The following is a 14,992-nucleotide window of genomic DNA, read 5'->3' on the forward strand; positions in this document are numbered from 1 at the left end:
GTGAGTGAGCCAGTGTAACTACAGGCACAAGGGACGTAACATCTTGGTCCCCAAGGTTGGTAGCGCATTGGTGATATAAGGAATGGTTGATATTTCTTACAACGCCATTGTCTATGGGCGGTGGTGACCACTTAGCATCAGGTGGCCCATTTGCTCGTCCGCCTACCGATACCATAAAAAAAATATCTTATCAGCAACTGGATTTGTATGTTGCGATACCAGTCAATTAGTCTGTACGTTTCTGTGTGTGTGTTTTCATTTTAAGAGAAATATTCAAAAATAAATTCAGATATTTTGTTAAATTGAATGTAGATTTAAAAATATATATTTGATTACATTCAATTGTAAAATAGTATTTCTTGTGCGCATGAAGCAGAGCGATGTAACCCCTAGGCAAGTAAACCCTGACTGGTCAGAGCCTGTAGGCATGATTAGCTGTATTTTTGTTAAATTTTGTTTCGATATATCAATGAATAATATATAAATGTAGATATTTTTACATCTAGATTTCTGTATCTTCTGTATGTTCTTACTCATATCAACGTTAACAAATATTGATAAATCTATTAGTATAATTACGACATACATTTTCATTGCTGCCACTGCCGTCTTTCTTCCAGTGGCTTCATATAAGGCGTCAGATCCCGAGGTTCTGGATTTCAAAACCCAGGTCGTGCCCATAAAAAGATATTGGGTCTTTCAGTCGAAAAATTCTCAGTTCACACCCAATGTCTGAAAGTTGAAAGTGAGCATATTCCCGTGCCTCGGAATGTATGTGAAACCGTTTTGTCCTGCGCCTGAATTCTTTACGGGCCGAATTTGCCGTCCTATCGGATTGTGTTCGGAGTGCACCTGTTTTTTTTTCGCAGAAATGTTGTGCACTATAATTTGTCCAGAGAGATTAGCTTCCCGTGATCGAAATCAGCCGGACGACATCACATTTTCATTGTATTATATAGTCAATCTTTTTGTAAAAATTCAACCTCCATATAACAATAAGTTAACAAGCTTCATTAATCCAACCTGTGTTGCCAATGAATTCACCTAAACAACCAAAATTCTTAATCATTCTGTCTTCAACCGTTTTTCACGCGGTTAAAAATATCTATGAGATCATTTGTAAAATACCGCTACTTTAAATGAATTAGTTACGCACAACATTTTTTATAAAATGACAGTTTAATTTTATATCCAATGAGAATAAATTCTGACTGATATAATCTACGGTCTGAAATTGTCTTTTTTAATTCAGTGTTATTGCCATATCTGATAAATAGCTAGAATACATTGAGGGTTCATTATATTAATGATGATTAAATCCGTCTAATTATGATGATGGGGATGATTTATGACTTTGAGACGATGATAAAACAATTTTTCAATATTTTTTCTATAAAATCAGTTGACGTACTATTTCTTTATATTTTACTTGGTGGTAGGACTTTGTGCAAGCCCATCTGCAATATGATTAGTGGATACTAATCATAATTATTATACCGTAATACTTAGTATTGTTGTGTTCCGTTTTGAACGGCGAGAAAGCCAGCCAGCCAGAGCCAGTACCGACATCGATGGACAGTGGTGACCACAACACCAGGTGGCCAACAGTCCAACCGTCCAAAGTCGCACACACATATAGTAAGTTTTGCTGCTTGGCGGTACAATACATGACTAAATAACTAATATCTACCATCGGCTTTCCGCTTTTTTTGTTACAATATTATAGTGCACAGTTCCCGCATCGTAGTGTTTAGAAATAATATTGTGTACCTACATTCTCTCAATATTTTAACATAGAAGTAAACAGAAACATTTAATCCGTTCGACCTCACTGATATGCAGGTATGACCAACTAACTTTACGATACGAACTATTTTTACGAACCCGAGGGATGGGTCCGTTCTACGATAATAAATTTATAGATGTACTTAAAACAATAAACAATTCATATACTTTTTATATTATAATCATATTTTATATATGTTTATAATGTTTGATTGAAAAAAAATTATAGAAATATATTTTTTAAATCGAGAGATATTCTATATTACTGGTGGGTTAGAATCGAATTGAGTGGATTGAAACTTAAATGTATGTAATTAGTTTTGTATGAGCTAAACAGTATAAATAATATATTACATTTCCTCATACATACAATTTTTCATAAAACTATACTTTGTTTTCAATTTTTATTCTCCAATATGTTTCAAGTTTCAGTTTCAGACTCGTTAAACATTTTGCCATATCACATAAAGTTCACTCATACAAATACGCAACGCTTACGTTAGAAAACAATTTTATGCAGTAACTCGAACCAGCATTATACGATCGTTCAATATGACAGTAATTATTTACGCCAGTAATATAGCAGCCATAAAAACAACTTAGCAAAAGTTGATTGTATTCATATAAAAATATAATATTTTTTATAGAAAATGTTTATCAACTACAATAAAAATCTTAGCGCTACTAATATTATTAAAAATGTCTGTTTGTACTTAAAGAAGAAATATTTTAGCAATAGATAGATCATTATTGAAAAAGTTTTATAGGCTACTAGTTCTCGCCTGCAGCTTCTCTTGTTATGAGGGTTGGTTGTTTTTCCTTGGGGTTTAAGTTTCATACCAAATTAAATCAAATTCAGTTCAGTAGTATGGCCGTGAAAGCTTTATAGACAGATAGACAGACAGAGTTACTTTCGCATTTATAATGTTAGTATCACTTTGCGTATATATTTACTCTCAGGCTTCCTTTATGGTATAGGTAGGCGAACGAAAAAATGGGGCACCCGATGGTAAGTGGTCATAACTGCCCATAAGACAATGATGCTGTAAGAACTTTTAACCATTTATAACATCGCCAATTCGCAATCAATCTTGGGAACTCAGATGTTAAGCCTTAGCTCACTCACCCTTCAACACAACAACATCGACTAATGCCGTTTGGCGGTAGAAAATCTGACGAGTGGCTGGCTGGCTGACTTGTCATCTTCAAGAGTTGTCGGTTCTGCGACATATGTGACCAGTATACTGCAACTTCAGCTTTCTAATCTTTTCGACTGTGTCGATAACTTTGGTCAATCTGTTAAGTGTTGAAATTATAGTGCGCAAATGAAACCCTTTGTAGCATTACAATATGCTGGTTGGTTAGACGTGTAATCGACTAATGTGTTGCCACCCTTATTATCAAAGGTAGAATGTATGCAGTTTGCCATTCTATTTCGAACTTTATTATTGCAGCAATGAGTTTCGTTTCATCTGTGAATATTTAGCAGTCATAACGAGCGATATGTCCCAATTATAAAACCCTGTTCATAATCAGCTCATCAAAATCTATTAATATTTATGAGACAAGCTCAACTGTTTACTCTTGTTGATTGGGAAGTGATGTTCGTATTGACCACACATTAGCATTAATTTAAAGCAACGGTTAGTTGCCGCGTGGATTGCGAAACATTTATATATTTGTAGATAAAAAGTTCTCGTCGTGTCTGTCTTTATGAATGTTAATGCTAATCTTAGTAATTGGGTATCGTGTCAATTTTGATTCTGTTCTTCAAAAAGACAAGACTAGACTAGAGAGCTGTGAAACTAAATTAACTAATGTTACATATAACTATTATTATAAAAACTAATATTTGTTGATTAAACAAAAAAGAACGTACCGATTCGTACCGTTCAGAGATTACATGGACATTCTCCTCAGATATTCTACCACCAAACGGCAGTATTGTATTGTTGAGTTCAAGTTATAAGGGTGAGAGTGTGCCAGTGTAAATATCGGCTCAAGGGACATAACGTCTTAGTTTCAAAGGTTGGTTGGCACAATCATGTGGTCCATTTATCCGTCCGCTTACCTATTTTATAAAAAATCATAATTTATAAACATTTTGTACAAAATGGCTGAACTACAACAGTGTTGTATACAAAAAAAATCGCACGCTTAAATGGCTAATGCTAGATATACCTTAGGGGATACATCAAAATGTACTACAAAATGGTAAGTCTAGAAAGGGCCTACAAAAGAGGTACAAATGGGTAACATTATAGGCTATTTACAAATGGATATCTTAAATTAATCTTTATTCCGATAAATGTATAACTTACTTATGGTATTTGATATATGAATGATTTCAAATAACGTGCAATCAAAAATATCGTTCACAACAAAAACGAGTCGAATAACTGGATAAAACAATAACAATTTGACCTTGACACTTAAAATTGCTCATATTTGAATTTAGAAGCCGTCAAAATTGTTTTTCGATTAATAACCCATTCACTTTTTATCGGCTCGACCTGGGTTTAAGCCGAGGACCTCGGGATCTGCGACTATATATCTAGCCACATGACCAACGAAGCACTAGTAATTGTATGTTAAAGAGACAAAATTGAAACTTAATTGAACCATGGTTGATATGAATTCATGCATTTGTATGATTATTTCAAGTGATATTTATTTTCGTATGTACAAAAATAAAGTAAGCAATAGTCAATGGCCCAATGCTGGGCTAAAGCCCATCGGAAAATAACTAAATGGAAAGGATCCATTTCGGTGAAAGTTTGGAGTAAATTCCACTACAGTATTCAAATGCGGATTGGGATATGTGGTATGTGGTAGATACACATCAAACATATGCAGGTTTCCTCATGTTGTTTTCCAACACCGCCAGGCACGAAAGTAATTATAAACACAAATCAAACACAAGAGAAATCTTGCTTGGACTTACCCGCAATCAACGGTTAAGATTCACATGTGCTAACCACTAGGTAATGTCGGCTGTCAAACACATTAATAATGTCTGAGACAATATCCAAGTGTTCCGCCTTATGTACCATTACGACAACAATGTTTATAAAAATACTAATTATTAAAGCGAATTTTAACGTTTGCATAAATATACTATACCGTAAGTTAACAATATTCAAATAAAATAAAAAAGTTTTTCCCCTATTAATATAAATTTTCATCCAATAGTATACGCATACAATACGAATGGTTAAACGTCTGTGAGTTAAAGTATTATAATAAAATGAATAACTTCTTCGATGATAATACACCTTTGAATAAAATGGTCGCCTCCAGCCGTCTCAAATAGAATTATTAATAATTTCATTGTAAATAAAATAAATAACAATAACGTTGAAAAAAAAAAAGGAAAATCCTTTCGACAGTTATTTTCAGACAAAGGTATCTCGATAAGTAAGTGTAATGCTTCTATATTTAATAATAAAACCAATTTCAATTGCTATTGTTGAAGTAAGCAAGAGCCAGTTCAAAATTAAACAAATTCAAAATAATATTCTTGAATATGTTAAAAAGCGACTAACATACAAAAATTAAGCGTTTAGAGTACGTCACTCGTTTTTTCATATCATATCAAACCTAAGGGGGTAAAAAGGGGTTGGAAGTTTGTGTTTTAAAAATTTCGCGCGGATAAAGCCGCTGGTTTATCTAGTCCGTAATAAAACAGCGACGTTGAATAAGATCCAAACATTCTCAAGTGAGGCCTTTGTCCAGAAGTGGACCGTTAACTGACCGCAATTTATTTACTTATTATCAGTAAAAAAAATTACATAATTTAAAAGTTTTATATGAATGTATACTATATACAAATATAAACTTTATACAGGTTATTAAAAATACAAAATGTTCAATTGTAAACAAGCAATGGAACTTTGACGAACGCCGCGTTTTGTTATGTAATATAGAAAATTGTCCATAGTAGGATTAGACACAAATAAACAACTTTGACATTGAATTGATGCAATATCGTTGGTCTTATATAATCTTTAATATCCATCATCGAATCGCAAAGGATGGCGTTTTGAATATTGTCGAAGTGGTTTTCGGAATTTTGGAAGTAAATTTAAGTAGATAAACTTAATGAAGAAGAGATGTTTTAAAAATAAAGATATATCAAGAACTGTTTGTAGTGGGTAATATAGCAGAGCTATCAGTAAGTCGTTTATTTATACTATTATTATAAATGCGGAAGTAACTCTGTTTCTCTGTCTGTTGCTCTTTAACGCCCAAACCACTGATGAATTTGTTGGAATATGAAGCTAACTTGAACTCCAAGGAAGGAAATCAGGCTAATCGTATTGCCTAACACCTGACAGGCAATCCCTAAGGCGCGACTGAAGCCGCAGGACAACGAGTTCAATCGAAGAAGGAGAATAGGGACTCCGTCTTGAATTGGAATAAACTACAGACAATGATTTAAGATAAATAACTCAATTAAACACGCAAGAAAAATTAGGTACGTCTTTTTTATTTATTTGAATAAATGAGTATTAAGCTAAAATTAAATTGAACGTAAACGAATCTTATGACACACGAACGCATTATGAAATGAAATTCAAAGAAAGTAATTTTAGCACTAATGTAGTGAACGTAACAAGAAACATATTATTCGCTCTGTCCGTGTAGATCATAATCGTAAAAGCAAATTCATTTGAAATGATTCTTTTCAACGTCTAATGTATAAACAAATACATTTTTGTTTGCATTGTTCACGGCTGTTTGTAATATTGTTGGTACACTGTGGTTATGCAAGTATAAATAATGTATTTTTTTAACGCGTGTAATGTTATTTATACTAATATCATAAATGCGATTGTAACTCTGTCTACGTATTTGTTGCTCTTTCACGGCCGAACTACTAAACTGAATTTGATGACATTTGATATGAAGCAATCCTGACCCTCAATAAAGGACGTCGGCTTTTTCTATGCCTAATACTTGATCAACCCTGACCCTAAAACACAAAGCCGCGGGCCATAATTAGTTTAATATATAAATAAGCCATTGCAGGTTTAATCTTCTCATGCGTGTGAAGAGGGCGATGCGTGGCATATTAAATACAGTGTAATAAGTGTACTTTTTTATGCAAAACACGAGCGAAGCGAAGCCGCGGGCGACGACTAGTTTTAATATATATATGTATATTAATTAGATGGTAAGATAAGTAAGTAAGATGGGATTGGTTTCATCAGTCATACACCAGACTTGGTGGTAGGGCTTGGTGCAAGTCCATCATCGGATATTTTACCGCCAAGCAACAACACTAAGTAGTGCTGTTACGGTTTGAAGGGTGAGTGAGCCAGTGTAACTACAGGTAAAAGTGATATAGTATCTTAGTTCCTAAAATTATTAGCGTGACGGTGATGTAAGTAATTGCTAATATTTCTCACAGCGCTAATTTCTCTGTGTGAAGAGAGCTTACCATCTGGTGACCATTTCCCAGTACATACTTGTATCATAAAATAGACACGACGATATCGTGAGGAAAGCGGCATGGTTTCCCCTCGATGTTTCCTTTCACCGCCGAGCACAAAACGAATACGAACAAAGAATACGCAAAGAAATATGGAAAATATTACAGTAATATTTATGTATAAAAAAACAAATAAAACTACTCTCTATACCGTACACTATATAAAGTTTTTGAATAGAAAATTTTCATTATTTATCTCATTAAAATAAAACTTCAATAGATTAAAAAAAAGAAAACGATTTCATGAGAATTAATTACAGACAATACAAACAAGTTCATTAATAAAAAAATGTAACCAATGAACACTACTGCACTTATGTTGATTAACACGAACGAGTGAGTGATGGCACGCTAATTGTTTTAAAACGCACTCATAATCAGAAGATAAAATTGACTACATATACTACAAACGTACGTTTTTTTTTTCTTTATGTCATATGTGGCAAACGAGCAGGAGGCTCACCTGATGGAAAGTGACTACCACCGCCCATGGACATCTGCAACACCGGGGGGCTTGCAGGTGCGTTGCCGGCCTTTCAGGAAAGAGTACGCTCTTTTCTTGAAGGTTCCCAAGTCGTATCGGTTCGGAAAAACCGTCGGCGAAACCTGGTTCCACAGAGTGGTTGTGCGTGGCGTACGAAATCATACGTACATTTTTCTCTTAATTATAAATACATTTTAATCTAAATACCACTACCCATTCTTTATGTTTTATTACGCAATTTTAAGCCGCAAATTAAGTATGCAAAATATATATGTACTTGCAGAATAATAAAATTTAGGCAAAAAATTAAATTTATATGATTGTATTCGATCGCTTGCATATTAATATATATATAATAACAGCCAATAAATATCATATAGGATGCATTCAAGTTCATCACGAACTTTTCCTTAACTGTCGAACAAGAAATTAATATTATAAATTCAAGTTAAACATGTGAATGAGTATTCCAAGATTTGGTTAATTTCGGGCAGCTTAAATTTTTAAATTTTATTTTTAAATAATAAATGTTTTATTTAAACGTGTATTATATAATGTATAAGAAGCTAAAGGGACTCTTACAAAATGTTATATACAAAATCGCTAGTAGTTTAGAATAAGAGTCACGTAGTTTTGTGAATTTCTCTAAATATTATAAGCAAGCAGTGCCTTGCTACGTCCATATACAAAATTACCTCAGTTCCGTTCTCAATATTTACTAATGAAAGCCTATTGAATGGAAATTTTGATAAATATTTACGTTTAGACATATTCGTATTCGATTCTTACTTAAAATGACTTGTATATGTAATTTTAAGTAAGAATCTATATAAATTTATATCTGAGAGTGTGTGGGCTCGTATATTATTGACATAATATGCAACTCTAAATGACTTTACCAAAATCGATAAAGGCTTTTATGTAAAGAAAAAGAAATCATTGACAGATTTAATCCGTACTTTTCAATGTTAAGGATTATTTACGTTAAGACCTTAATTATCAACAAATAAAAAGTTTAAATAGTCACCGTCAAATAATGACCGCTTTGAACGGTTGCAAGATTGCCAGCAGCATTTCTCCCTTGAATCGCAATTCCGATCCGATCCAAGAATGAACCAGCTGTTAACTGTAGATAAATACTTTCTGAAAGAACATCAAACTACATATTCGTCTATCAGCGAACAATTAAAATTAAACAGAGTTGTAAAAAAAACTTTGTTCCTAAAAATAAACTGAGTTTTTAGTTGTATGGTTATCTCGAAATTTTTTGCATTTAGCGAAATGTTTGTAACAATTTAAATATATCAAATTGTCTTTTATGTAACACAGAACCTAAGCACACCTTCCAGAACGACAACTGTTTATTTCCTTCGAAATAAAAATTTCCTTTTTTATGTCATATACGTAGGCGGATAAATGGATCACCTGATGGTACGTGGGCACTGTCCATAGATATTGGTACTCTACGAAATATTATTCGTTCCTCATAGCTGTACCGATTTTCAAAAATTAGTGTAGAGACACAGAGTAAAAACTATTATTAGCGTTGTACTTAAAACACACAGAGTAAAAACTATTATTGGTATATATGACTATATATGTAATCGTAACAGTACATGGAACATGTAATTCGCATCTCTAGTTTAAGCTCTCCCCATGCCACACTACTTTTATTCTATAACGACAGGATTACGATATTGTCTCTAGTGTCTAAGAATAAACTTTTTCGTTTTGTAAATAAAGACAAAAAAAAAAAAATTATGTGAATCAAATTTTCCGCGTGTTCCGTAACCGAACGTTATCGTGATTTCCCTTTTTAAAAATTCTCAAATCGTGACTAATTTCTGACCGGCCAACTTATCTTGATCCATGATCTTATATAATTTATGTATTGATCACTATATTTGTTACAATCCATGTACTAACGCCGACTCAAATAGTTATCACTTTACTCGCAGTAACAATATAACATAACCTAGTTTTTGTTGTAATTAATAACCGGACACATGAACTTTTTATAGATTCTCAATAAAGTTTAGTCATATCTAAAAAAATATATGATCCATTGAACAAGGGACAAAGACCGATTCTAAACAATCGTGTGACGTCACACCTGGCATTGCTTTTTGATTAAAACGATTCGTTACCATTCATTCAATTCAACTAATTGTATGGTATAACAAATTTATTTTACCTATATGTTTTTTTAATTAAATATTATATTGATATGATATGGTTATATATTTGTTATATATATAACGAAATGATGCATAAAATATTTAGGTATAGATTTTATAGGTTAAATCAAAATAAAAAAAATCAACATACACTTTATTCAATTAGTCTATTACAATGGCTTTCGAACCGTCATTTTACAAAACAATATTAATTGAAGCCACCACCGGAACGGAATGTAGATTCTAGCGAGAAGAACCGACAAGTACCTCTCAGTAGTTATTCTTTTCCAACATTAAAAATTACGTAACAAGTTATGTTAGTTAAATATGATATCCTGCCTAGAATTCAACGAGTATTAATTCCACGCTTTTTTATCATCATATCAAAACATCTGCGGAATTTTATAACAGAAACGGATTGACTTTGCGGAGTCGGAAACTTGGCTCTGTTAGCTTATCCTTACGTCGGTACATAAAATTATTATTACTTATTCTATCGAAGTGAGAAATGTTACTGTGAATATACATAATATTCTAAATATATTGTGACGCAACAATGAGTTTCCTCACTTTCTCAAAAACATCCCGAAGGGAGGTATCAAGAAACTTAACTTTGTTCAATATAACAAAATATATGCTACATTTTTTTTAACTCACTTCGACTTCATTTTAAATTTGTTATCTCTACGAGCCTTTATCAATCTAAAATGTATGGAAAATAAATATTCTATGATTATGTACAATTATTATTATGAACGCATTATTTTGAAGAACGCGTTCTTTTTTTAATTCTATTTTTTTAATATATTACTTATGAATTTATCTAAATAGCAGTAAAACAAATATGCATTAATAAAACTATTTATATTAATTATTTATCTATTTCAAAGGTGACGTAATTAGGGCATCACTCTCCAAATGAAATTCTTAGCACTTTCTTTACTTAATCGAAGGATAAACATGTCAATAAAAATTGCTTTTAATACACAAATAAAATCACATATAATAATACCGTGATTGATTTAGAATGGTCACGTAAAATGTACTTTAAGCTCCATAATAAAACGATCAAGATATTTAGTGCCGGCTTTTAATCTAAAAATAGAACAAGTGGAAACCAGACTAAACGCTCTTATGATATTATGTTCAGTATTCGATAGCGAATATTTTAAGACCAAGGATAGTCCAGGAGTTTGAATGCACAAATCTTAGCCAAGATTATGGATTCAAGCTCGCGTAGGCATAACTAAAATTTCATGTGCTTAATTTGTGTATATATTCCGAGCTCTTGTTTAAACATACGAAATTGTAACCGGTAGTTGGTACCCGCAAGATAGGCTTGCCTAGTGCGGGACCACTGGATGTTTTGTGACTATGTTAACTTTTCATGTCAATAGTTTTTTTTTTTATTCGTCATCGTGCTCGGAGTTTGAGGAAAACATCGTGAGGAAAACTGCACGTATCGGATGAAAACCTGCTTGGAATCTGACATAAACTGCAAATAGTCCGACTGGAGGGAATTTGTTACGTATTACTTTTTACTTCACTAATATTCTTCATATTACATGTTTTTACTTGTGATATACATATAAAATTCCATCGACTATGTACTAAAACCTTCAATGAAACGTGCTGCCACTAATATAAATTTTATGTATATTTATTTAGTAGTTTTTTCAGTTAGTAAACACCAAATCGACGTGTGCTCGTTTATTAATAGATTTTTTATTTGTATAATAATGTTTAAAATAAAAAGTCTAACATAATCCCACAAGAATAAATATTACAATAACACATATTTTTAAAATTAGATTTGCACGTCTGGGTTGCATTAGAATGCAAACCATATGTGCAAGTATCAAACAAATTGCTGAAACGTTTTTTTTATACTTAAAAGCTTAAAATTAAATGCTATATTATACTATAAATACGAAGTAACCAATATAAGGTGAACTCCATTTCAACTAAATACAACATATTAAAGAGCGGTCAGTTTTAAATGGGGGTTCATACACAATACACCGGAGATACAAAGGCAGAGCTGTTATGTAATGTCTAAGTGGTTTCATATGGTGCTATTTTTAATGCCAGGAGAACTCACAAGAGCAATGTATAATTTGAATAAGTACTAAAAGATAGATACTATAGAGATATTCTCATCAACAAACGTTTGCCTTTACGTTATCTAATTAGAGTCAGTGTATTGGTTATGTTTATAATGTAAGACTCGCTGGTGTCCAGGACATCTAGCGCGCCCTAGAACACCGGGTTACCCAATTTAAAAAACCAGCGGTATCGTCGCCGTCTCTTCGGCGGCCGTCACGAGATCGCTTTCGCATGCTACCCTGAGAGCACACGTCACTTCTAACTTAATTCATTTGTTAAAAATATAATTATTGCTTGAATACTTATGGGCGATTAAAATTCATTCACAAAAGGTTGTTTGGTGAGGATGGCTTATAGGAATAATCATTATTGCTGCCAGTGTTGCTAGTTCAACGGGAATCTGCTGATCATAATTCGTACAAGCTATTTTTAATTTATACATGTATATCTATATAGTTAATTCCCCAAATATATTCCTTTTTTTAATATAACCCGACTAAATATGTAGGCAGCTTATAATACCTTTTTTAGACATCACATCTGAAAGTAGTTCAATAGGATATCGATATAAAAGTATCAATTCGATGAAGTAATGATATGGTATCATATTGAGCTAGATTAAAATGGTGTTACAGAATTTACGCGTCAGAAATACTTGGCTATTGTAGGTCTTCTATTGAATGCATTTTTTCATCTCATTATTGCTACTTATCTATATTCTATTTTTAATTTTATATGCTATCTATATTTTGTTTTCTAATTACGTGAACATCGATTTATTTTTTATGAATATTTTTATCATTATAACGGGATAATATAAGGGAATGAAACTTATACTTAATATTGTTCGAAAGCCATACTGTACTACGAATATGTTGCAAAGTATATTTAATTTAATATATATTTATTTGTATTTTTAATGCGTATATAAAAAAATTAAGTACAAATTTTTGTCAGCACCAAAACTGATTTAAAATGACCCAAAAATACGAAAAAGTGAAAAACTTGTACAAATTGGCATTATCTGTTTAATTTGACATGTGTTGATTATATTTATAAAACGATGAGCGTATTTAATACTGAGAAAATCAAATCTACTACTACATTTCGAAATGTTTACTCGTCAAATTTACTTAAGTGTTCAATGTTGTATGAATTTTAAGTATGTTTCCTACAAACTTTGTTTAGTACTTCCCATCTAACAAATCGACGTACCAATAAAGCAAACATGTTGATGAGGTCGTAGACAATGTCTAATTGGAAACAAGTTTAGCTATATGCTATAGCTATTGCGTATGTTATATGATATGAATGAATAATTTTTCGTTGATGTAAATTAAATATTTACATATTTTTTATTTATTGTTAGTCTGTAAAGATTTAACTGTTGTATAATGTTTTTTTTTATGCAATTTAAATCTAATTTGTGTATTATTTATATGACTTTTATAAAATTATTTTTAATTATTAAATTAAATGTAATGTTAATAATATATATGTAGGTAATATATATATATTTTAATTCAGTTATTGGTTTAGTATATTGTATTAAATTCCAAACGTAATAAACTTCTATAGATATATGATTTATATCAACGAAAAATTGTTATTTATAATAAAAGGCTTATACTGCAATGTACATTTTTCAATGTCGAATTTGTATAAAAATATATTTAATAAATTGTAAATAAGAAAACTCGCTCACGCGCTAGTATAGATTCGTTAAAAATTCATAGAATGCAAGGTAATTCAGGAAGTTTGTGGCTTATCACGCTGTGTCAACAAGGATCTATTTAAAAATTATCCACGTGACTTAACACGTTGATCAAGACTAACATTGCAAAATACGCCTGCGACTATATTTTTATGGATTAAAGATATTCGTTCCGGTTCATACCTAAATGGAATATTAGTATAAATAATATATCCCTACCTTATTCTTGTTTAAAAAATGAACTTGATTTTACAGACAACAATTTTAGTTCCAATGATTTCTAAATATACTTTTATCGAAATATTTTTGATAGCGATTGCACTTTTGCACCGTCATACTCGTATATAAATATTTTTCACGTTATTTTTTTATCTCAAAATGCAGATTTTCTTTCAATAAATAATTATAAAAGTATTCATCGATTTTTTTTTTGTAAGTCACATTATTTTTTTTATAAACCTCATTCTAAACTACATTTTATTTGGATACTTTAGTCTTTATTTTGGTATAAATAATTATTTAAGACAATAAATAATGGTTACTTACAAAACTAACATCTTCAATTTGGGAATGAAGAAGATCGAAGTTCTCTTCGCCGGCGAGATGATTCTTCAGTCTTATTGGTTGAGGCACTTTCAACCGAAGGTTTGGTTTCACTTGTTTCTCATTTTCCACAGTCAATATCTTAGCACTATTGAACGGACAGGATCCGTGACCATTAACCTGATCAGCAAATACCATTTTACCGAAATCCGTTTCGATTTTATTAAAATTCGACTCCATTTTACCGAAATCTGTTTCCATTTTACCGAAATCCGTTTTAACAAAAGCCTTTTCTGAGCTTTCGTCTTTCACGCAACACTTGAAAATGTTTGGCATTTATTTGAAAACGCGTACACGCACTGTAAAATTGTACTAACCGGTGCGTACTGACGAACAACTTTACTGCAACATAATATATATGTAATCGGGTGTACACCGAAAAGCGGACTGAACGCGGTTGTCTCGGCAACCGGTCTGCCAGCTCTAAGCAACACGATGTCCGCAAAAAATATCAACAATCGTGTGTCACGCGTCGCTACCATAATAATTAGGAATAAGCTGCTTAATAGAGCTACTTAGATTTAAAATGTCGTTGGACTTTCCAACACGAACACATCTTCCACTGTTTTTAGATCCGGTTTAGGATATTGAATCAAAAATATAAGATATTATTAACATATATGTTTTAT

At 32.0% G+C, this 14,992-nt stretch overlaps 1 protein-coding gene across 1 annotated transcript in view; it reads right to left on the reverse strand.

The window, feature by feature from the left end:
* The window catches only part of LOC113399889 (nitric oxide synthase), a 43,743-nt gene extending 28,959 nt beyond the window's left edge, over positions 1-14,784 (reverse strand). The window contains exon 1 of the mRNA XM_026639153.2: positions 14,307-14,784. Coding sequence (XP_026494938.2) covers positions 14,307-14,639 — 333 coding nt within the window. The 5' untranslated portion in view covers positions 14,640-14,784. The remainder of the gene's footprint in view (positions 1-14,306) is intronic.
* Between the last annotated feature and the right edge of the window lie 208 nt (positions 14,785-14,992).

This window comes from Vanessa tameamea, chromosome 8 (assembly GCF_037043105.1).
Source record: "Vanessa tameamea isolate UH-Manoa-2023 chromosome 8, ilVanTame1 primary haplotype, whole genome shotgun sequence".
Taxonomy (NCBI): domain Eukaryota; kingdom Metazoa; phylum Arthropoda; class Insecta; order Lepidoptera; family Nymphalidae; genus Vanessa; species Vanessa tameamea.